Source organism: Zingiber officinale, chromosome 3A, assembly GCF_018446385.1.
Source record: "Zingiber officinale cultivar Zhangliang chromosome 3A, Zo_v1.1, whole genome shotgun sequence".
NCBI classification, from domain to species: domain Eukaryota; kingdom Viridiplantae; phylum Streptophyta; class Magnoliopsida; order Zingiberales; family Zingiberaceae; genus Zingiber; species Zingiber officinale.
In genome coordinates, this window is record NC_055990.1 from 71699089 (window position 1) to 71724143 (window position 25055).

General features: G+C 37.2%; 2 protein-coding genes across 2 annotated transcripts; one reads left to right on the forward strand and one right to left on the reverse strand.

Annotated features, from left to right (window-relative positions):
• The first annotated feature begins 5336 nt into the window (after positions 1-5336).
• Positions 5337-6167, forward strand: LOC122050471 (myb-related protein Zm1-like). The gene is made up of 3 exons (XM_042611373.1): positions 5337-5492; positions 5572-5701; positions 5783-6167. Exons 1-3 carry the CDS (start codon positions 5354-5356, stop codon positions 6165-6167), a joined length of 654 nt encoding a protein of 217 aa, XP_042467307.1. The 5' UTR covers positions 5337-5353.
• Positions 6168-6203: 36 nt separating this feature from the next.
• On the reverse strand, positions 6204-7611 carry LOC122051988. Its single transcript, XM_042613352.1, has 2 exons — positions 7465-7611; positions 6204-7312 (listed from the first exon to the last, which is right to left on the reverse strand). The coding sequence occupies exons 1-2, from the start codon at positions 7529-7531 to the stop codon at positions 6366-6368; spliced, it is 1014 nt and encodes a 337-aa protein (XP_042469286.1). The 5' UTR covers positions 7532-7611; the 3' UTR covers positions 6204-6365.
• Positions 7612-25055: the final 17444 nt, after the last annotated feature.

Below are 25055 nucleotides of genomic sequence, written 5' to 3' on the forward strand. Positions count from 1 at the left end.
CCTATTTCTTCTCTCTCTTCTATAATATTTAGGGAATATAATACATTCTCTAAATTTAGAGAAGTACTGTTCATAAATGCATAATTTAGAGAATGGATAGGATAGCTGATGTAGATGTATATATATATCCTATATACCCTTGTATGAGCGAGAACTTATGTGACCACCTGATGCAATTTTGATCCAATTTTTTAATTTCTCTCTTATCTATATATAATAATTCTTTTTTCTCTCCTGTATGCAAAGTGGTAATAGTTTCTAATTTTCTTCTCTCTTCTGCATGTAAAGTGGTACTGATTTTTACAAATCAACACTAGCATTGGAGCTGATATTTAAATATCAACTCCAACATGTTGGTCTTTAAAGACCATCACTAATATGTTGGTGCTGGTTTGTATAAACCAACACTAAACTGGTGTTGGTTTGTGGAAACCAGCACCAACTTATACAAATCAACATCAACGTGGTATTGATTTGCACAAACTAGCACCAACATAGTGCTAGTTTGCACATGTTGGTCTGGTTTCTATAAACCAGTATCAACGTGGACTGATTTACACAAACCAACACGTGCTAATTTGCGCACGTTGGTACTGATTTGCGTAAACCAGTACCAACTATTGGTGGTGTTGGTTCCTGCATGTAAGGTGGGGCTCGTTTGGAGAAACCAGCACCAAGGTGGTGATGGTTTTTACAAATCAACACCAACACTAGTTTGAAACCAGCACCAGCTAGCATCACATTGGTGTTGGTCTTTAAAGACCAGCACTAGTCGTGGTGTTGGTTTGCACAAAACAACACTAACTGTTGGTGCTGATTTACATAAATCATCACCAACGTGCTAAATCAGTACCACGTTGGTGCTACTTTACACAAATAAGCACTACATTGGTGATGGTTTATGTAAATCAGCATCACGTTGGTGCTGGTTAGCTCAAACTAGCACCAACTGGTGTGCAAAACAATACCAACTGGTGTGTAAACTAGCACCAACAGTTGGTGCTACTTTGCGCAAACCAGCACCACGTTGGTGTTATTTTACACAAATCAGTACTAGTGTAGTGCTTATTTGCACACGTTGGTGCTGATTTTTGCAAACCAATTCTAACGTGGTGCTGATTTGCATAAACCAGCACCAATGTGATGCTGATTTGCGGACGTTGGTGCTGGTTTACTTAAACCAGCACCAACGTGGGTGTGGTTTGCAAACCAGCACTAGTTTGGTGCTGATTTTTGCCGGTGCTAGTTTGCACAAACCAGCACCGACTATTGGTGTTGATTTGGGCACATTGGTGCTAGCAGTGGCAGATCCAAGAATTTAACTATGGAGGGGCGATCGTGATTTGAACAACGGACGGTATCCTTCATCTCCATCAGTAGAACATCATAATACTACGGGTTGCACCGCCGGTAAGTGGGGACGACCGCCGATGCTGCCCCCCTTAATCCACCCATTGGTGCTGGTTTGCTCAATCCAATCCCAATGTGGTATATTTTTACGTAAATCAACACCAATGTGCTAGTGCTGGTCTCTAAAAACCAGCACGTTAGAGCTGGTCTTTAAAAATCATCACGTTAGAGCTGGTCTTTAAACATTAGCTCCAACATTGGTGTTGATTTATAAAAACCGGCACCACTTTGCATGCAGGATAAAGGATATAATTAGAAACTAGCATCACTTTACTTGCAGGAGAGAGAAGAGAATTATTACATATAGATGAGAGAGATTAAAAAATTTAGATCAAAGTCGCATCAGTTGGTCACGTAGGCTGTCGTCTATGATCGCCCATATAAAGATGGATAGGATATCAAAATTATATAGATAGAGAGAGCGGACATCTCTTCTCATTATTGAATTATCAAAATATAATATAAGCGTGTTATTCTGAACATAGTGATCAAAAAAGCTGGTGAATTTAAGGGTCAAAAGATTAGTTAAACTATCAACGATTGGTAAATAGAAATTGCAGTTGTGAGAACTGAGAATAAAAGGTGGTCATAGTTTGAGTGCTACAAAAGTCTACAAGAACCCATAAAGCAATGTTGAGTAGTTAGTGAAACATTTCAAAAGTTTTTCTATCAGACTACAATTTTTTCTCACTGAACCTGTTTTGTTTTCAGACCATCCACCAGAAATTTTCCGAGTGTTTCTAGCTAGTTTGCTCTATATGGAGAAGAACATATTTGTGGGGAAATAATTAATGCAAAACATGCAAGTCGAAATGATATGAACTTCAAAAAAATCAGTGGATTTGAGGTTGAGATTTCAGTTTCCGCAAGATACAAAGTGATACGATGGAAAAGAGGATGTTGAAAGGCTTGATCGATCGATCGATCCGATCTCCGGTTGAAACATTGAATGAAAAAAAAAATCGTTTAAAAGAAAATGAAATGTGCTCGTGGGACTGACGTGAGCAGAACGTTTGCTTGATTAGATACAGAATTTCTTTAACGGAGAAATGTTATTTTCATGGTGAGAAATATTGTACCGAACATAACTTTTTTTAAAATAATCAAGAGAATTAATTAAAACGTGGCCACATATTCATGCGTTGTTTTCAATCTGAACGTTGATGTCATTTATTTCGGTTTTCTTTTCGCTGGTCTATTTCCTGATATGGAGCAGTTGGCTAGTAGATTCACACTCAATTAAGGGACGCCTCTACGAATTAATTTATAAAAAAAGGTAAAAAATAGAAAGGCGTTTTTACTTAAAATAATTAAAGGATGTCTCTATTTCATTTATTAGGAAAGGTTTATCCTATCATTTTATATTTTATATTTTTATACTAGTATAGCGGCTAGATAATTATAACGTTTACAAAATAATAACTGTTATAACTACTCTATTAATTATGTTAACTAGCTATGATAAGAGTTATAACATTTATTATAGCTGTATGATATTGATTTATATTGATTAAAGATGAAATATTTATATTATGAGAGTTATGAACAGTGGTAGTTGCTATAATATTATTAATATTAATAAGAGTAAAAATAATAATATAATATAATATAATATTAATTAGTGTTGATAGTTATTATATTAGTTATGAACTATAGCTATATTATTATGCTGTTTATTAGTATCAATTCAAATTAAAGTATTTATATCAGGATAATAAAAGATGATATCTGTCACACTCTAATGGTATGATCGATCTTACATATGAAAAAGAAAAAGTAAATAAGAAAGTTATAATTTGTTCTTTAAGTAAATCAATTTTGAAATACTTTCGTAAAACGTCTGATATCTCTTTCACATCTTCTATCCCAATTCTCATAAGATCTTCTTTACTCTTGCTCAAAAGTTCTAATAGTGTATGTATATTCGACCTTTTGAGACAATTATAAGTCCGATAAAGTAATTCTGATTGTTCAATAAAAATACATTTCAATGGAATTTCTTTTTTATTTTTCTTTAGATTAGTTAATCTATCTTGAAAAGTAAAAATCGGTAAAATAAATCTGTTTTTATTTTCTTTTAATTTAAAATTAATGTCCTCTTCTTCACATGAAAAGGAATAAATAAATCAATCAAATTACAAGAAGCTTCATAAAATGTTTTCTTAGGAGTTAAACTTTCGTTTGTCCATATTTCAATCAATATGGAGAATATTTTTATCCTTTATTTTATTGAGATTTGAATTCTATTATTATTATTATTATTATTATTAATAAGTCCGTACTAATCAATAGCAGTTAAAATGAAAATATATTAACGGGATGAAATATAAACACAAGTAATTTACTAAACTATGCATTTAAACTATGCACTCGTTTTTTAATCGGACAAAGGACAGAGAAAGCCGCACAACGGGGACAGAAGTATATCAGGGGCATTTTCGTAAAAGAAGCATTTTTAATTTTTAAAATATCCTTTAAATCTATTTAAATTTTAAATTAAAATAAAAAAATATTATTTTTATTTAAATTGAACCAAAACTAATCAAATCTCATTAAAAAAATAAATTACGAATTTTATATAAAAGTCATTAATGACACTGAAAAAATTTACGCCTAAGATAATCTCTTAATTTTATCTATTTTTTTATTTTTAATCTTAGATATTTAAGAAAGATTTTAAAAATGGAAGATACAAAAGGTAATTAAAAAATAATTAATTTTTTGTTTTTTATTTTTTAATATGTAACTATTAAAAAAAATAAGGAAAAGTGAAGTAAAATAGGAGATCGTGAGTTTTATTATTTAATTATTTAATATTTTTTATATCTTTAAACAAAATAAAAATATGAATAAATTTAAAAGATTGCCGTAAAATATTGATTCTTTTGTATGAAAAGTTTGGATGGAATAATTAAGTTTTTATTTATTTTTTTTATAGGTCCGGGTTGATTCAATTTAAATAAAAAATATTTATTTTTATTATTTCAGATAGGTGAAAAATATAGTCTAAAAAGTAAGTGCACCCTTTATTAAAAAAAATAAATCAAAGAGAAATTGAGAAAAATAAGTACCTAGCAACTAATTCTATATTTGGAAGGAGGTGAAGGAAAAGAGAAAGCTAAATAAAGAGAAAGAAAGAATTGATCCTGATTTAGGATGGAATGAGTTAAAAAGGGAAAGAGGAGTGAAGGATAAGCCTTCACCTTACATGTACAGGACAATAAAATAAACTTAAATGAAATATTTTAAATAAACTTTTCAAATTCTATTGGAATTATTCTATTAAAATATATATAAATTTATTTAAAATTTAAAAATTATAGATAAATTATATTTATTTATTCTATATATTTTCATCTATTAAAATCATTAATAGTAATTTTATTAATTTAATTTAATTTAATTTTTAGGATAATTTTATAACTTTATATATTTAATGTTTATTTTCCTCTATTTCTTCTCAAACAACATAATATATATTAAGTTAATAAACTTTACCTCCCTCCCAAAATATAAATATTTTCCATTGATGAATGAATCATTCATCCCATCTAAATATACGCTAAAGGGATTTTTTTTTAAAAAAAAATAAAGAGATACGTGAGTTGATAATTTAAAAAATAATACAAAATTTAAGTATTTATAAATCTTTAAATGGCGAGCAATTAACTTATTGGAGTTTCAATATTCAACAACACTTATTACTTGTGATTCATATGGATTATATATATATATAATAATACCTGCCTCCTGGGTAACCACGTTTGGCTCAACATCCAGTGAACTCGCACCACCAGCTCGCAAAATTAGAAATGCGAACGCGTGGAAATTCCGCTTCTAAGTGTCTCTGTTTCCTCCTTCATTGTACGTAATAAATACCCTGCCTCGCCCCCCCCTGATCGTTCGCAAGACTGTTTTCAGTTTGAAGAAAGGGCAGGGCCGGATGGGTCGAGGCCGAGCTCCGTGCTGCGAAAAGGTCGGCTTGAACAAAGGCTCATGGACGCCGGAAGAGGACTTGCGACTCATAGCTTTCATCAACAAGCACGGCCATGGAAATTGGCGCGCTCTTCCCAAGCTTGCTGGTGATTATTAATCACTCCCCTAGTCCCCAATTTCCGTCGATATATTATTATAGATAAGAATCGATATAATTATTGATAGGGTTGCTGCGGTGCGGGAAGAGCTGCCGGTTGAGGTGGATCAACTATCTCCGGCCAGATATTAAGCGCGGCAACTTCAGCAAGGAAGAAGAGGAGACCATCATCGAGCTCCATAAGTTGCTAGGAAACAAGTGAGTGAGTTGCTTGAATAAATTATGCTAATTAATTTACCGGGCTAATTAAATTGACTTAGCCGCCGCCGTATGGTACAGATGGTCAAGAATTGCAGCGTGCCTACCTGGAAGAACAGACAACGAGATCAAGAACGTTTGGAACACACACTTGAAGAAGCGATTGCGATACCACCACCACAAGGAGCAGGAGGAGGAGGAGGAAGAAGAGCTCAAAGTAGTTGAGGACTCGCAGAGCTCAACGACAAATTCCCCTCATCTTTCTTCCACGGATATGATGATGATCCCGTCGTGCTCTTCTTCGTCGGGATTCTTGGAGGCGAATCAAAATGCCGACGCAGAGTTCTTCTTGAACATGATGATCAGCGATGAACTTGTAATGGAAGATGAAATTTTTGATGGGGAAAATAGGCTTTTAGAGTGGTTGGAGGAGTTGGAGAAGGAGCTTGTTGTGTTCAGCAAATGAGATGAGGAGGATACACGATGTCAATTTGTTCACAAAGAACAGGTTGCAGTTTATAGATCAATTAGTTTTCAATCCTTTGATCGAACACGATGATGAAAATTGAAATGAACAGAACAGCAGCAGGAAGTAGAAAATGTTGCTTCCAAATGAAAAAGAAATTAAGAAAGCGATGTCACAGAAAGACATCGATTATTGCTGCTATTCCTCTTCGTCTTCCTCCTGGAAACGAAGATGCGTCCCTTCCGGCACGGTCAGCCCCTTTAACACTACGACGCTCGGCGAAACAACCTTCCATTCACCCACTGCCTCTTCTCCTTCGATCTCGTCGTTGCTGTTGTACAAGAATCTTGTATGTTTCCCGGCGAACTCCGGCAATCTTGGCTTCTCGTCCTCCACCCGCATCTTCTTCAGACTTTCGCACAAGTCATCCAGCGATTCCTCTGGGTTTCCTTCTTCTCCTTCCTCGACATCTTCTTCGTCGTCGTCGGTGTCGGAGTTGGTGCTGACGTTAACCTGAATGGACCAGGCGGAGGAGTTGTCATCCTCACGGGAATTCTCGAGGCAGATGCTGCCGCATTCATACGTCAACGACGATGAGATCGTCGAAATGTCATCAGACAAGTCCGACTTTTCGGGCGAATCAAATGTCAGCGCCCGGTTGAGCTGGCATTCTTGAGCGATGAGCATCTCCTCTGCCTGGAAATCTCGGTGATCGTTTTGCGAAAGAATGCGAGATGAAGCGATTGTTGTCTCTATTAGCGCGAAATCTCCATCACCTGGAATCTGGGGCGTGTTGGCCGGCGTCGGAGCAAGCAACTCCTCCGGAGATTTAACAATTGCCGAGAGTACAGAGAACAGAGGCGGCGGCGGCGACGGACGATGGAGTTGCCCTAATGCGAAGGTGGGATGCTCGGCTTCCTCCTCAACCTTTCGCAGCAGCGTCCGCACCTGCCCGCGGAGCACCTCCTCGCCCGATCCAGGAGTCCTCCTTCCGGCTAGGACACCACTCTTCTCCGCCGGGAGGAAGCCTCCAGACGCAAGCCCAACGACGGGGGATTCGTTGGTGACGTCGAGAAGCACCGGGCGCTCGCCGCCGTTTCTGGTTCTCGCACGATACAAAGAATCGTCTTGCTTGCACTTGATCTCTGGATAAAAAGTTCCGATCAAATAAATAAATAAATAGATAATTCTCGTTCCCAAATCGAAACCAATTGCTCGTTCCTAAATGAAAAGCAACGGATCGTTCCCAAATTGAAATCGATTGGAAGAAAGAAACGGAAAGGTAGGTTTAGCTCACGGGAGTTGGCCGAGGCGACGGCGGCATTCGATCTTGTGATTCTTCTCGCCGATGATGGAGTCTCCATTGCAGTAACGAAGATGCACTGTCGCAGCGAGAGCGACTCAAGAACTACTGAAGAAGAAAAGGGTTGAAGAAGGGGGTTTTAAATACATTTGAAATCGGGCGTCTGCAACGGTAATACGACCGTTGTGCGCTGAGAATACGTCCGCTTTCTTATTTTGCCGAAAAGTAGCCGTTGAACCCTTGCGAATACGTCCGCTTTCTGAGAATATTCGTATATATTTTTATTTAATTGATGATGAAATTAGATGAAGAAAGGATATTATGGACTCTTAATTTAGGGATAAAGATGCAGCATAAATTAAATAATTTTGCTGAGCAAATTTTCTCATTCTCTCATTTCATATTTCCCTCTCATTTATTCTTAATTCACATTTGTTATATTCTTCTTAAGTAATCTCATGAATTTGTTATTATTTTATTATTTACTTATTATTAATCTTTTTCTTTAATTATCATAGTTGCTCAACTTAATAATATTTCGATTTTAACTTTTTTAGTAATACATTTATTTCATTATATATATTTAAGAAAAATGTATGAAATTGTCACCTCATCGGTCCCCCCCCACACTGTCTGGAAGGGAGGTATATCGCGGAGGATTTCACCCAACAATAGCGACGCATGTAAAGATGGGTTAAGGTTGTAGGATCGGAAAGAACGCTTGGGGGGTTGTTGAATAGCAATCATCGAAAATTCGATTTAAAACAGATACGCAATAGAAAAATAAGAAGCAATGCTAACACGACCAAGTTTTTACTTAGTTCGAAGCCTTCGACGACTCTTATTCCAAGGCTCGCACTCGTCGAGTGCTTTCGTTGGGCAATCCACTAATAGTTTGAAATGGATACAAATTGCAAGTACAAGAACTATAAAATAGTGTTACCGACAACGAAAAGAAAAGAATCTTGATCGGAGTTGTTAGAGGAGCTTCACAGCGTCGCAGGAGCTTTTTCAGAGCACCGAGCAGAAGAGAAAGTCGTGGTAATTGTTCTTTTGAAGCTCCAGGTCGAAGGTGTATGATCTAAAAGTGCTAGAGGAGGGTGAATAACGCTCGTTGCTAATTCGTTCGTTTTAAAATAGTTGAGTAAAACACGTTGCTGGATAAGAACAATTAAAGAAAAATAATGACACAAGTTGGTCTTACTTGCTCGAAGCTTGTGACGACTCCAACAGCCCGGAGGTGCCTCCAACAGCTCGGAGGTGCCTCAGACACTGTTCATCTGAGCATTCCCTTGGGCAACTTCATTCCTGCAATGCATATTAATACCCTTCAAAACCAAGTTAGCACAACAATATAAGATAAATATAAGTATTTAACAGTCATTGGACTATCCGGTTTTGACTTCAAGTTTATCAAAAACCCTAGTTCGAATCGACGCCTACTGTTCCCTTTTCGGGGAACACGTCCTCGCCTACTCCTCTCTCGAGAAGTTACCTGTTGCCAGATTGATCCTGCAGACCAATTGGACTTTTGCTTAGTGTTTGAGGCTTCCGGTCTTCATGCTAGACGTTCATTCCATGACCCATCCAGACTTCAACCTGGTTCGCAACACCAGGATTTTAACCTAGAGTCCCTGACTCTAGGATTTTGCCTGAAGCGCTCGACTCGCCAAGACTTTCCGCCTAGGGTTACCACCCTTAAGACCTAGGGTTATCACCCCCTAGGGGTTTCCATCTGCCTAACCACAACTAGGACTTTTCATCACCTAGGGTTACCACCCCCTAGGGTTTTTCACCTGCCTACAATCCACTTGGACTTTTGCCTAAGAACACTTAGTACTTTTCCTGCAAGCTCAATCAACCTTATTAGCTCACAAGACAACTTAACTTTGGACCCTTTGATATAATCAAAATACAAGTTCGATCATCTGGTGCTTCCCGCACCAACAATCTCTCCCTTTTTTATTATGGTAACCTAGTTGAAAGTTAAGTAAAACATAACACTAATTAAAGAAATTTTAGCATGATCATAAATACAATCATTTATAAGGAACTCCCTTATTCTCCCCCTTTCATAAAAAATTTAACTTATGCTTAACTTTTAATTTTAATTTTTCTCTCCCCCTTTGACATAAATCAAAAATAAAATAAGTAGAGAGTATATATACTCTGTTTAACTTTAAACTCTCCCTGAAAGGTAGCTTTGTTTAATATGTAATATATATATACTCTGTTTAAACTTTAAGCTTCCCTTGAAAGGTAACACTTAAGAAAAACTTAGCTAATTTTTAAGCTTTGAAAGTAACTTAGGGTTTACCAAAAAAACTTTAGTTAGATTTAAGCTTTGAAAATGACCCTCTTTTTTTTTTCTTTAAAAAAACTTAGCTAAACTTAACTTTCAAAATAATTACTTTGAAAAAAACTTAGCTAGCTAAACTTTAGCTTTCAAAATAATTGTTTTGAAAAACACTTAACAAAATTAGAAATTTTTTGAAAACACTTAGCTTTCGAAAAATATTTTTGATAAAAGGCATAGTTAAGGACTTAGCTTTTAATATATTTTGATAAACACTTAGATTTAAAAAAGCTTAGTTAAGTACTTAGTTAAAAAAAATTGATAAAAAACTTAGTTAAGTACTTAGCTTAAAAATGATTTTGATAAGAAGCTTAGTTAAACTTTAACTTTTCAAAAAAAAAAAAAAATTAACATAACTTGACTCCCTTCACTCCCTCTAGATTAAAACCTTAAAAATATTTTGAGGATCCTAAGGTCCAAGCATATATAAGATAACAGAAATGATTTATTTTTCTAATTTTCTAAGGTAGTTTTCTATTTTCCTGATTTTCCATTTCACCATTTCTAAGTTATCAAACATGTAAAACTTATGAGTTTGTGTGAGACGGAGTTAAGTGTATTTTATCAATATTTAAAAATATTGAAATTGAGATTTTAAAATATATGTTTGAATTTTGAATTTCAAATTTTAAAATATAAGTTTAATTAGATTTAAACATTTGACAATAACTAAAATTTTAAAAATATATTGAAAATTAATTATAAATTTACATATTAATTATGATTTGAAAATTAATTATCTTTTTAAAAATAATTAAGAATTTTAAAATCTAAGAATTAATAATTTGAAATTTAATTATGATTTGAAAATTAATAATCAAATTAAGATTTTTGAAATTCATTATGATTTTTTAAAATTAATTATGATTTTAAAATTAATTTTGAAATTGAAATTAATTATGATTTTGTAAAAAAATATTTTGATTTTGTAAATAATTATGAAATTAAGTAAGATGATTTTGAAAATAATTATGATTTTGTAAAATGTATTTTGATTTTATAAAGAATTATAAAATTAAGTAAGATGATTTTGAAAATAATTATGATTTTGTAAATAATTATGAAATTAAGTAAGATAATTTTGAAAATAATTATAATTTTGTAAAAAGTATTTTGATTTTGTAAATAATTATGAAATTAAGTAAGATGATTTGAAAATAATTATGCTTTTGAAATTATGATTTTTGAAAATTAATTAAGTTGAATTAATTTTAATTGGGTTTGGTTAACTACTTTAAGCATAGGTCCATCTCACCATTTTCTATATTTTCAATCAGGGAACTTTAATAGTTTTGTGAGATAGTTAATTTAATCTTTAATTTAAATTCCAATCTAAGGATTGATTTATAATTGAATTAGAATAAGGTTTTTCAGTTAGTCAATTAAATATTTATTTCAATGATTAGCTTCTAGGCTGTGGCAAGGCACTAGGTTTTCTTGGATATGAGATTATCCACCACTTCTAGACAAAGCCTTTCAAAGAAATTGGATATTTAATTTCCTTTCTAAAACTCCTCGGTCTAACTAGTCAAGTGTAAATCAAGTCTAGGTCTTTATCTACCCTAGTCTAAGCATGTATAGTGAAAGCAGTAAAGCAAACATCAGACAATTCTATCTTATGATAAAGATGGTATTTTTGTCGGCTCCCCCTAGATCATAGCATAGATAGGGTCTATCAAGGTAGTGGATTTGATCATTGGGAATCTAATATTAATCAAGTCCAACTTGATTAATCAAGTTAGACTTGGGGACCCATGCTTGGACTAAGTTTCTATTTGATCGATTTACTAATGATAAGTAGGATCTAAATCTTTGTTTGACCTTGTATCCAAGCTCAGTTCGGTTATATACGACCCTTTGTTTTCCAAGAATTAGATCAAGATTCTTGAAACCCAAAGTGAACCGTTCCAATGAGTCCTTGAGTTCTTTGACTTGAGTTTTCAAATTGAAAATTTCTTCCTGAACTTGCTCAGTCAAAGAACTTGAGTTACTCGCTTCCTTAAGGGTTGTTACTTCCTTTTGGAGTGACTTGATCCAGACGTTGGATTTGACCAATTTCTTTAATAAAAATGAAACTAAATTTTGTAAATCATTTATGTTAGTACCAGAAATTAGAGAGCTTACAATGTGATTAGGCCCTTCGGAAATGGATATGCATCCATGGCTTCTCTCGGACTTGGTTTCTAATTCAGTCTTGATATCAGACTCGGATTCATTTTCGGTAACGTACGCTTGTACTGGTAGAGCAAGGTAGCTTGCTTGCTTATGTTCTTCTTCATCGGACTCTTCCGATGACTTGGACTACGTTGCCTTCAACGCCCTCCTTCTTCCTTGCTTCTGGTTTGGACAATCAGGCTTATAGTGTCCCTTCTTATTGCAGCCATAGCAAGTAACCCCAGACTTAACCTTCGTGTTCGATTGAGTCACCTTCTTCATTTTGCACATTTTTTGTACCAATTTTACGAGTTCGGCGATAATCTTGTCGTCTTCTGAGTTTGATTCATCATCGGTCTCGTGTTTGATTCGATGCTTAATTTTTAGTTCCCGCATTCTGCTTGCCCGGAAGAATGATTGCCAATTTCAGAGATGTATAAGGCTCAGCTCATGACTACCTTAAATAGCCCGTTGAGGGCGCCTCCAGCCTTCATAGAAGGCGCCTCTAGCTAAGGTTCTATCCCCGAGTCCACAACGTCGATAAGCTCCATGGCGTTCATTGCCTATCCACCAGAAGGTACCTTCAAGCTCCATGGACGACGCCTTCCATTAGCTGTCCAAGGCACCTTCAGCATACTTGGAAGGCGTCGTCTGCCCTGCTTCCTGCTTAGTTGCAACCAAGGCACCCGAGGTGCCTCCAATAGCCCAGAGGTGCCTCAAACACTGTTCATCCAAGCATTCCCTTGGGAAACTTCATTCCTGCAAGGCATATTAGTCCACAAACAAAGTATACCCTTCAAAACCAAGTTAGCACAATAATATAAGATAAATACAAGTATTTGATAGTCACTAAACTATTTGGTTTTGACTTCAAGTTTTTCGAAAACCCTAGGTCGAATCGACGCCTACTGTTCCCTCTTCGAGGAATGCATCCTCACCTACTCCTCTTAGGAGAAATTACCTGTTGCCAGATTGATCCTCCAGACCAATTGGACTTTTGCTCAGCATCTGAAGCTTCTAGTCTTCATGTTGGACGTTTGTTCTATGATCCATCCAGACTTCCACCCGGTTTGCGACACCAGGATTTTAACCTAAAGTCCTTGACTCTAGGATTTTAACCGAAGCGCTCGACCCATCAAGACTTTTCACCTAGGGTTACCATCCCCTAGGGCCTAGGGTTACTATCCCCAAGGATTTTCCACCTGCCTAATCGCAGCTAGGACTTTTCATCACCTATGGTTACCACTCCCTATGACCTAGAGTTACCACCCCCTAGGATTTTTCACCTGCCTTGAATCCACTAGGACTTTTACCTAAGAACACTTAGGACTTTTTCTGCAAGCTAAATCAACCTTGTTAGATCATAAGACAATTTAACTTTGGACCTTTTGACATAATCAAAACACAGGTTCGATCGTCTGGTGCATCTCACACCAATAGAAAGCCTTTAAATAGGTCCATTCTGGGTGCTTGGAACCCCTCTAGGCGGCTGGATCATGTGGCTCGGCCAATCGACGTACTCCGTGTAAGCTTATGGATCAATTTTTGGGTCCGGGCACCTGGATCTAGTCCGGGCGCTCGGACCACCTGGGCGCCCACGGGCCTGCCCAAGCGCCTGGACTAGCTCCAGGCACCTGGACTCCTTTCGGGTGCTCGAACCCCTTTTCTTCCGCCTTTCCACTTGCAAGAAAAGGTTAGTCTAGGCAATCAAAAAATATATTTTACCCTACAAAATAGGGTTAGCACTGTAGGATCGAAAGCACTAGAGGAAGGGGGGGGGGTGAATAGTGCTCATGGCTAATTCGTTCGTTAAAGTAAATCACATAGCGGAAAAACAAAACAACACACAAACACCAAGAGTTTTACTTGGTTCGAAGCCTGTAGCAACTCCTACTCTAAGGCCCACACTCGTTGAGTGTTTACTTTGGGCAATTACTATCAATTCAGAAAATTACAATTTTAAGTATAGTTAATTAAATGCAATAAAATTTACCAATGACTAAAAATCAGTAAACTTGAAGCTTCTGGTCATCGAAGTCAAGTTGTAGCTTTGTTGGACCATTCTTTGAGCAGCACACGGAAGACGGGTTGCGATTTCAAGTGTCGTTTAAGTTGCTGCTCGAATCAGGCTTAAGTAGCATATTGAGGGTGCCCCCAACCGCATGGAGGGTACCTCCAACCCCCTAAGTCAGCCGCGTTGATAAGCTCCGTATCTTCGCTGCTTATCCGCTTGTGGGTGCCTCCAAGCTCCATGGAGGGCTCCCTCGCGCCTTGCTGCGAGGCTATCAACTAAGACACCCAAGGCGCCTCCAAGCTCCATGGAGGGCGCCTCGGGACTGTTCATCCGAGGCTTTCCTTGTGCGATTTTCGTCCTGCAATGCATGTTAGTCTACAAACAAAGTATACCCTGTAAAACAAGATTAGTACAATAAAATAGAATAAATAGAAAGTTATTTTGACAATCTCTGGACTGTCAGGTTCTGACTTCGAATTTCACCTTCGAAAATCCTAGGTCGAATCGACACCTACTGTTCCCTCACCAGGGAGCGCGTCCTCACCTACTCTAATTAGGAGAGTTTACTTGTTTGCCAGATTGATCCTCCAGACCAACTGGACTTTTACTCAGCGTTCGAATCTTCAGGACTTTCTACTAGACGTTCGCTCCATGATTTGTCCAGTCTTCCACCCGGTTCGCGACACCAGGCTTTCAACCTAGAGTCCCTGACTCTAGGGTTTTTGCCCTAAGCCTTCGACCCACCAAGAATTTCCGCCTAGGGTTACAACCCCCTATGACCTAGGGTTACCGCCCCCTAGGATTTTCTACCTGTCCAACCTCAGCTAGGACTTCTCCTCACCTAGGGTTACCACCCCCTAGGGTTTTCCACCTGCCTAACCGCAGCTAGGACTTTTACCTAAGTATACTTAGGACTTTTCTGCAATCTCATTCAAACTCATTAGATCATAAATAACCTTAACTTTGAACCCATTGTCATTATCAAAACTCAGGTTCGATCGTCGGATGTTTTCGCATCAATAATCTCTCCCCTTTTTATTATGGTAATAAAATTCAAAGTTAAGTAAACCATAATTTGATAAAGGCATAAATGTGTACAAGTTAAAAAGATGTAACAGCAAGATTCAAGAGATCAAGTGTAATTAAAAAATATTTAAATGTAATATTTAGAACAACAAATGACAATAAGTTGTAAGTTGTATTTCCCCCTTAATCACTTATTCACTTTTTCCTCCCCCTTAATTACTTAACTCTCATTTTTTCTTCCCCCTTTACCATATATCAAAAACAAATAGAGAGAAGGTTGTAAAATAACTTAGCTTTGAAAAATGACTTACCAAAAATTTAAAATAATTAAAGAATTTTATTAAAATTTAGCTAAGTACTTTAGTTTTAAAAGATGTGGATAAAAGCTGAGTGAAGTACTTAAAATTTTTTTATAAAAAGCTTAGTTAAGGTAAAACATTTTATAAAAATACTTATCTTTAACCATTATTTTGTTTAAACACTTAGTTTTTTTAAAAAAACTTTGTTTAAACACTAAACTTTAAAAGTATGATTTTTGATTAAACATTAAGCTCAGAAATAATTTTTAAAACTAAGTTTAAAAACTAAGCTTAAAAATAATATTTTGTTTAAAACTAAGCTTAAAAATAAATTTTGTTTAAAAAAGCTTAAAAATATTTTATTTAAAACTAAGCTTAAAAATATTTTTTGCTTAAACATTAAGCTTAGAAATAATTTTTGAAAAAATAATTTTTAAAACTAAGCTTAAAAATAATTTTTATTTAAACATTAAGCTTAGAAATAATTTTTTATCAAAAAAATAATTTTTAAAACTAACCTTAAAAATAATATTTTGTTTAAACACCAAAAAAACTGAAGGTTTGAAAAGTAAAAAGACTCTAACTTGACTTCTTTTACTTCTCCTTGATTAATGTCATCCAATTTCCTAGAGTCCAAGTATGAATAACAAACCATTTACCTTTAAATAAATGTCTAACCTTTAGTTACTAGCTGTTTACCATGAAGTAGTAGCTTTCACTTGGTTAGTCAAATTAAGTTAGTTTGACTAAGCTTGGATAACTTAATTTGAATTTGGTATTTATTGCTCAAACTTATGTTGATGCACAAATATAAGTATTCTAAAGTACAAGTAGTAACCTATGCATCTCACAACATTCTAAGTGTTTTTCATACACAAGAAAGGTAATCCTAGTGTGCTTGTGAGATGCTCTGGCTGAAACCTAGGGGTACATACTTTCTAGGGGTAAATGCCTAGTCTAAGTCCAAATTTTAGAACACTAATAAAATTAGAATTTTAAAAATATTTTTCCTAGAATTTTAAAAATATTTTTCCTAGAATTTTAAAGAAAATTTGAAAGCATTTTTGAAAAGTAAAGATCCTAGTCTATTAAGCATATTCATCAAACAGACCAAAATAAACTATCTATAAATAGCATATCAATCATATACAATGCATAGTAATTTATATAGTCTGATCATCATTAGCAGGTGAAGGTAGTGGTCGCTTAGGAGCTTGCAGAGTCTGAAGGATATGCTTAAGTCTGGTAGTCATGTCATCCCGGAGAGCAGTCATCTCCCCCCCCCCCCGGGAGTGCGCTAAAACCATCCGAGACTGACTGATGTATCTGAGCGGAGGACTCCTTGAGAAGAGTGAGTCGATCCTCGGCAGATAGTGAAGTCGAGGGCTGGGTCGAGGGTTGTGCCGGAGAAGGAGGATGCCCAAAGATCTTCGTGTCCGTAAACTCTAACCACTTCTCTCCCTCGGTTGGGGCATAAAACTCATCTCCCGCAGCTGGAGCAGCTCCCTCGGCTGGAGCAATGCCCTCGCCTAGAGCAAAAAACTCATCATCGACTGGAGTAGCTGGCTGCGGCCCACCTCTCCAGGCTAGGATCTCTTGAGCGGTAACGTCTATATGCACTAAGGCTAACTGATGCTGATCGATCTCGTCATATGGACTAAGGGAAGTAACCCTCCCCTGGGTCGTATCTATCTCTAAGGTCGAAAAGATATATGTCAAAATATGATAATAGGACATGTGGACCTCAAGTCTAGTCACAAGACCGGATGCACGTATGATGTTATGAAATATATGCAATGCTATATCTATATCTAAATGTTGACAGAGGGCATACAAAAAGGAGTGAGAAGGACGCATCGTTGGAATGTTCTGAGATGCGATCGGTAAAATACAAGCAGTTAGGACCCGATATATGATATAATCTTGGACCCTAAGAGAGAGTGACCTGAAGTCAGTCACCACATGTGGTCTCTCCTCCCCCAAAAAAATACATATAGATAGTATCTAATGTAATATGGGAGTAGGGCTCACCAAATGACAGGTCCCTACTAGGGTAATACAAAAATGAACATGTAGATGGCCTAAGTCCTAAGCTAGTACATAAGAAGGTGGGAGAAAACTGAAAATCCCTTCCACCAACTCTGGTGGAGTAAGTCAGATCATCTATTCTATCTAGGTTGTTATAAAACTGAGCACACAAGTCGTGATTAACTGTATGGCTGTAGTAAACCAACTTATCTAGCTGGTAATGCTCAATCATCTGGGTTAGGAGTGTAGGACCGTTAGATTCGATAGAGGGGGGAGGGGTGAATATTGATTCGAAAATATCGAGTATAAGCGCAGCGGAAAAGTAAAGTAGACACAGTATTTTTTATTTCGTTCGGAGCCTGTGACGACTCCTACTCGAAGGCCCGTACTCCGTGAGTACTTTCGTTGGGCAATTCACTAGCAGTTCGAAATAATGATTACAAAAAATAGTACAATGAATGCTAATGAAAATGAAAAGAAAATACCGACAATAAAGACAAGAAAGGAGTGTAGTGTCGGAGCTTTGTTCGCGTCGCAGAAGTGCAGAGCAGTGGAAGACTTTTCTTTTCGTTGTTGTTCTGAAGCTCTCCTCTGACCCTTCTTTTATATGAGGCTCGGGGCGCCCTGGATGCCTTCCGGGCGCCCTGGTGAGACGTGGCAAGTCCAACCAGCAAGCTCCACGTGGCGACGCGCGATCAGGATGAAATTTCCCTCCCGGGCGCCCGGATCCCTTCCGGGCGCTCGGACCTCCGGGCGCCCGGACCCTGTTTTCCCGCAGAATCCGTCCTGCAAGACAAACGTTAGTCCGGAGGCAAATTTACCCTGCAACACAGATTGTTAGCAAAAGAAAAGTGAGTATGAATTAGCAAAAATAGTATGACTTAGATTCCGTCTTTCCGAGACCGGAATCTAGTCACGATCTCGACTTAGACTTCCGAAATGGATCTAAGCCGGATCGACGCCTAATGTTCCCTTCCAGGGAACGCGTCCTCGCAGTCACTCCCCTCCAGTGACTTACCTCACTTACCTGCCAGACGTCCGGTCAGCCCGTCGACCCGTCTGGACTTCTCGCCAAGCGTCCGGTCAGCCCGTCGACCCGCTTGGACTTCTCGCCAGCGTCCGGTCATGGACTTCGTCGACTATCCGGTCAGCCCGTCGACCTAGCTGGACTTCGTGCCACGCGTCCGGTCAGCCCGTCGACCTGTCTGGACTTCTCCTGCACACTCGATCAAAGTGTCAGACAAAAACAAACTAACTTAACCTGATTTGTCATTCATCAAAACCTGGGTTAAATCGTTAGTGCTAACCGCACCAACAAGGAGTACAATATTTAGCAAAAAAATATCTACTAAAATATCGACACTTTACTGGATAAAAAGTATGCCTAATGAACTCTAGCCTATGTCGCTCAATAGGAAATCTAGCATCGGTGGATGGGGCACTAGTAGGAGCAGGAACTACATTCCGTCTTTTCCTATTTTTGCACATGCACATATATAAAAAAACACAAAAAATACATACAGAAGCAATATAATAAAATGGGGTATACCTAGGAGGCATCTTAATGAGGTTAAAGGGGAGAAAATCAGGCTGAAAGGGCGCCTTGGCATGACTTGAGTCGTGAAAAACTGTAGATAGAGGGATCTCTGTTCACTGGAAAAATCGGTGTTGAGGGCGCCTCCAACCGCATGCAGGGTGCCCTCGACGCGTTATGGGAGGCACCCTCCTTCGCTTTTGGTGGGAATATTCTTGCCGCTCCCGAGGGCGCCTCCTGTCATTTAGAAGCGCCTTCGGGAGGCGCCCTACTATATATATTTTTTTAAGTAAAGTTAAGTATAGATTTTTTATTAAGTTTAGGTTTAATTAGAAGTTAGATTAATTATTTTTAATAATATTTATTAATTGATTAGGTTAATTAATTAATTAGGTTTATTGATTAGGTTAATTAATTGATTAGATTAATTAATTGATTATGTAACGCCCCGGCCCGGGCGGGCCCCACCCGGACCGAACCAGGAACAACACCATAATTACCTATTGGTTTGATGACTAGCTCCACAGACCACCGGAGGTCCTTTCAGCGTGCTTTGTCCTCACTCGCACGCACCCTGGAAAACTTCACAGGAGGTCACCCATCCTCAGATTTCTCCAAGCCAAGCACACTTAACTTTGGAGTTCTTAAGTTTGGGCTTCCGAAAAGGAAGGTGCACCTTGGTGATATGGATAGTATCATCTAACCTTTTAAGTCATATTTAACCAGAATCTCAGAACCGGGGTATTACAATCACCCCCACTTAAAGACACAACGTCCTCGTTGTGTAACCACAAATCACACCACAAACAAATCCCAGAATCTCCCTCGCTAGGTGGTGCCCTGGGTGCTCCTACCACAGGCGCACTCACGGTCGCAAGGTTGCTCTGATACCATCTATAACGCCCCGGCCCGGGCGGGCCCCACCCGGATCGAACCAGGAACAACACCATAATTACCTATTGGTTTGATGACTAGCTCCACAGACCACCGGAGGTCTTTTCAGCGTGCTTTGTCCTCACTCGCACGCACCCTGGAAAACTTCCCAGGAGGTCACCCATCCTCAGATTTCTCCAAGCCAAGCACGCTTAACTTTGGAGTTCTTAAGTTTGGGCTTCCGAAAAGGAAGGTGCACCTTGGTGATATGGATAGTATCATCTAACCTTTTAAGTCATATTTAACCAGAATCTCAGAACCGGGGTATTACAGATTAGGTTTATTAATTAATTAGGTTTATATTTTACCTAGGTCTATCTCGCTTAGACTATATTAGGAATCAGGGAATCTTATGGGTTGTTGTGAGATGGTTAGTTTTATCTTCAATTTAGATTACAATCTAAGGATTGGTTTACATTTGAGTTAGACTCAGGTTTTAAAATAAATTAATTAAATATTTATTTCAATGATCGGCTTCCAGGCTGTGGCGAGGTGGTGTCTGCCTTTTTGTATGTTACAAGGCACCCCAAATTAATAAAGATTGGAACTCAACGAAACTAAATGAAACACGTGTCATAGTAAGGAGTCCCAAGTCGTATTTTTCCAAGATTAACTAGTGAATGTGTGCGTATCCTAGAATTGATTCAAATCAAATTTTAATATCAACTAAATTCAACTTAGTACTTCCATTTATCTCACAATTCAAATTAAATTCTTCCACAATCACAAATAGATCAAAGAAGGTCCATTCTCACCAAAACATAATCCATTACCTTTTCATTAAGTTAACAACAGTCAAATTCGAATCCTAATGCCTTATTGAAACAATTGAATGAATCACTCACTCTCCACTTCACAATCACAGTAGCAATTAAACCATAAGCTCAAACACACTTGTATAAACCATATTAGTATCAAACTCACAATCTCAATCGAATTCAATTATTAAACATCAAAAGCTCAATCAATAACAATACACCCATTGGAAGATCTAAGGTTTGCTAGTTACATGAACGCCACTCAACAATTTGTGATAATCAAATCATCTATGTCAAAAACATAAACTAGATTATATCCTAAGTTTGTAGTTGAACATGGTTTAAAATGCAGAAATTCAAGAAATCAGAACTATAAGCAAGAAAACAGAATTGCAGAAAACATGAAGTAGAGAAGAAATAGCAGGAAAAGGAATCAGATCTTCCAATCTGAGCAGATTCAAGTACCTACAAAGACAAAGATAAAGAAATCTAGAACCCTAAGCATTCCATATCCAAACCTCGTAGCAATCTTCTTCAATCTGCCAGGAAACCTCCAAAACAGAAGTGCTCTTGGAAACCTCCTTTCAAGCACCCAACAAACAATTCCCGAGCTTCCAACTATTACCAGAGAACGTTCACAGCTCCAAGAAACCTCCTTTCAACTCACATCCAGCTGGTAACCTCACAATATGAAGAAACAGTGCAAAGGTTCTGTGATTTGCAAAGCTAAGTGAATTGATCAAATCTACTTAACCTCGCTGCGGAATGACGGTCGGAAAGAAATCAGTAGCTCCCGAGAAACCTCCCTGAAGCTCTGGTGGACGCGAGAAACGTCGATCGGGAGACCTCCCTTCAATCGGGTACGCGGCGGTGGAACAGACCCCAAAACGCAATCTGGAAACCTCCTCGATCTCTCTCTGCCCTCTGAAGATGAACGCCGGAGCTCAGTGGTCGTCGTCGGTGAAGAAGAAGAAGCCACCGGATCGGGAAATTGGAATGGGAACTACGGCGCCGCGAGGAAGAAGAAGGAGCTACTGTAGAGAAATCGCGAACGCCGAGTCCGCTGGGTACTGTAGCTTCTCGGGGGTTTTAAACCTCCTCAAAACTGATCGGATGGTCCAGATTGATTTGGGTTGGATCAACGGTTGGTTCGTCTCTGATCTGGATCAAACTTCCTGGATCTTCATCTACGGATGTGATCTGCTTCTCATTAGGTCGGATGGACCAGATTCTCAACGGATGGCTCAGATCTCTCCGATCTTCAACGAACGGTCCAAATCGATCCAAAACTTGATCGCATCGTTTAACCCTAGATTCGAGCCCAAGTGTGGCCTGATCTGATTGCGTCTATGACCCTTTTGATGCCTACAAAATAAAAATAAAATATTAGCATCAAATACCATGAAAATAAGCTAATTTGCAATTAAGTCCAAAATTAAATGTAATTACAAAATGTAGTGTAATGTGAGTTTAAGCTATGAATAGACCATAAAAAAATATGTATTATGAATCAAAATAATATAGCCAAATCATGGTTATCAAATCCCCCACACTTAATCTTGGACGTCCCGTTCAAGTTAAGAAAACTTAAAAATCATCTCCACACAAATTCCCTAGCAATACCTAGAAGATGGTAAAAAGAATTTAACTACGATCATTTTAAAGATCACAAGCATTCATGAATACAACCGAAATAATAATCAATAGGTATGGTGGTTTCAATCCAATCGAAAAATTAAGCAAGATGCAATCTCACAAGGTATGTACCTATTCTAGCCCTCACACTCAAAACATATATTGATGGAGCTCACTCAATGTCACTCACAACATTTCACTACCATAAGCTTTCTTAGTTTCTAATTCTCCACCACTATAAACATAGCATACATGAATCAAAGGGATTTTATCAACAAAAATTGAAATGGAAGCAAAAAGAGCAATTAAAATGAATGAAGTAGCAAAAGAAAAGGCATGAATGAAGAAAATGATAAGATGAGAGTATTGGAGGAATATACTTGATGAGTTGACCATTTTGATGTGCAAAGAGATGAATACCATTTGTTTTAACCAATTCAAAGTATCAAGCTAACCTCCCCTTCAATTTGATGGCTAACATAGAATCTTGATACTCTATCTTCCATATTTGATACTCTTTTGATGTGTCATTTTAAAATTTTTTTTTTCTCACTATTTTCCATTTTTCCACTTAAATTCCAACATTTGAAACTAAAAAATAATCTCAAATCATCTCATGGAGAAGAGCTTCCTCCCCCACACTTAAATCATTGGCCGTCTCGGGCACTGAAATTCAACATCCAAACCAAGTTGATACACCTCAATTCACTGTTTTTGTTTTCATTCTGCAGATTTTTTTTACTTCCTCCGTTCTGTGGTGTATTGCAGGTACAAGTTTCTCACAATGCAGCAGAAAAACATCCCATTTCTGAACGTTACAGCTCCTATCAGATCTCCAATAACACTGATAAGGTTTCATAAATATGGACAAAGAAATCAACTTCACAACATTCTGTTTCAGCAATTCCAGTAATTCAATTCAGCAAGACTAGCTGCTGTAAATTCAGTTTAGAATGCAGCATCCAGTGAACTATTAGATTTGTCACTAATTAGAAACTATGTAAACACTGGGCACGCAACATGTCAGAGTTGATACATCAATTACAGTTTTATTGGCCATCTAAAATGTCTTCTTTTTGCTCAGATACAGGAGAGACAACAATGGTAATTCTGGAATTTGCTTCTAATCAGAAATAGAATAGTAGATGATAGAGGTAATGCAGCAATATACTCTTCATCTTGCCAATTCCTGAAACTTCTATGAAGCTGATTTCTGTGTAACTCGAACAGATCTTCAAAGACCACTTATGAAATTGCAGCTCATAATTACATTCGAGTACAATGAGATTTCAAGAACTTAATAGCATTAAATGGCTCAATTTTGAATTCATTTACAACCTCTTTTGCACACTTCCTAACATCCTGCTCTCTTCAAAGTCTGCAGCTTCGCCCACCTTTGAAATCCTACAGCAGTAATTCAGAATCAGAAACTTCAGTTCCCATAAAGTCCCTATATTTCAACATCAATACTAATCAACCATTTCTTTGAAAACAGTCTTCAGCAAGATTTGTAACTTCAAGTTTCTTCTTCCATTTCTGTCAACTCAGTTTCTTTTACAAAAATTTTGTTGGATCTGAATTCTGTTTGCTTCCTTCAATAATTTGCAGCCTTTTACCACTATTCCTTCATGTGTATTAAACACTTGTTCCTTGGTTGAATGGAAAATAATTTCATCTATGTGATATATGCAACAACTTCCTTTTCCATAAGCATTTCCTTTTCTTCCATAGATTTCTACAGCTTTAAATAATTGTTCCTACTCTTCAGCCACATCTTTTGAAAACTATGTCTAGTAAATTCATATAAGACATAGAAACACAAAGGCACCATTTGTTACTGCAAATCCCAAAGCTTCTCTTAAACTCCTCACTTGTTTAATTTTTGTACCTGATTTTTGATACACTTTTGACACAAAATCCTGCATTTCCAAACAGGTATCTACACATTTCTACCTCTTCTAATTCAGTGATATTTAACTTCTGGGATTCAACTTTTAACAATGTCATTCTCAACTCTTTACAGCTATCAACTAAAACTTTTAGGAACTCAAAAGGTTTTGGAGTAAATTCCAGGATCTTGCATCCTGATCAGCAAATAGATTGATAAGTTTGTACCATTGCAATCTTAGAACAATTAAACATCTGCAAAAATGGAAATTTGTTGTTGTACTTTGATACTCCCTTTGATACTCAGCAATTTCCAGCTTCAATCCTAATTCCATTCCTTTTCTTCATTTAAATCTCTCATGATCTCTGGACAGGAATCGATTCTGAATCTGATCTTCATTTCAAGCTACCACAATCCTGCACAGCAATCATGGCTTAAAAACTGTGCCTGATTTCCAGCTCAACATATGCAAATTTCTGTTTCTCTCAATCAACTTCTTATTCATTAAATTTCAGAACCTTGTAGACACCAGCAATGTTAATATGCAATCATATCCATTACCATTCCTTCAGTCTTCCATTACTCCATAATTTCAGTGTCTATTTCTGCAGAAACATGCAAATTCCAGCTTCATTCTCATCTTTACAGAATCTAACATATCAACTTCTTCTTCCAACAATTGTCTGGAAAATTTCATTTGTTACTTGGATATCTTGAATATTTGCATCACCTTATATCAATTATGAATCAACAAAGTTCTAGAAACTTAACTGATCCGAACAACTCACCTTTTATAATCAGCAAGATTCAAATCAAATTTTTGACAATTTGAACTTGAATTCTCAATTTCTTACTTCCATTCTTTCACAGATTCAACTCTTAGATTCATGTTTCTGATTTTTTTTAAACAATTTGATCAGCTCCCTAATTCCTTGATGGTTTTTACAGCACAGTACAAGT

Excerpts from the sequence above, each read along its gene's own strand:
- LOC122051988 (XM_042613352.1), bottom strand. The coding sequence starts at position 7,531 with ATGGAGACTCCATCATCGGCGAGAAGAATCACAAGATCGAATGCCGCC. Across the intron at positions 7,313-7,464 it reads CGTCGCCTCGGCCAACTCCC|AGATCAAGTGCAAGCAAGAC; the intron begins GTGAGCTAAACC and ends CTTTTTATCCAG.
- LOC122050471 (XM_042611373.1), top strand. The coding sequence starts at position 5,354 with ATGGGTCGAGGCCGAGCTCCGTGCTGCGAAAAGGTCGGCTTGAACAAA. Across the intron at positions 5,493-5,571 it reads CGCTCTTCCCAAGCTTGCTG|GGTTGCTGCGGTGCGGGAAG; the intron begins GTGATTATTAAT and ends AATTATTGATAG. Across the intron at positions 5,702-5,782 it reads CATAAGTTGCTAGGAAACAA|ATGGTCAAGAATTGCAGCGT; the intron begins GTGAGTGAGTTG and ends CGTATGGTACAG.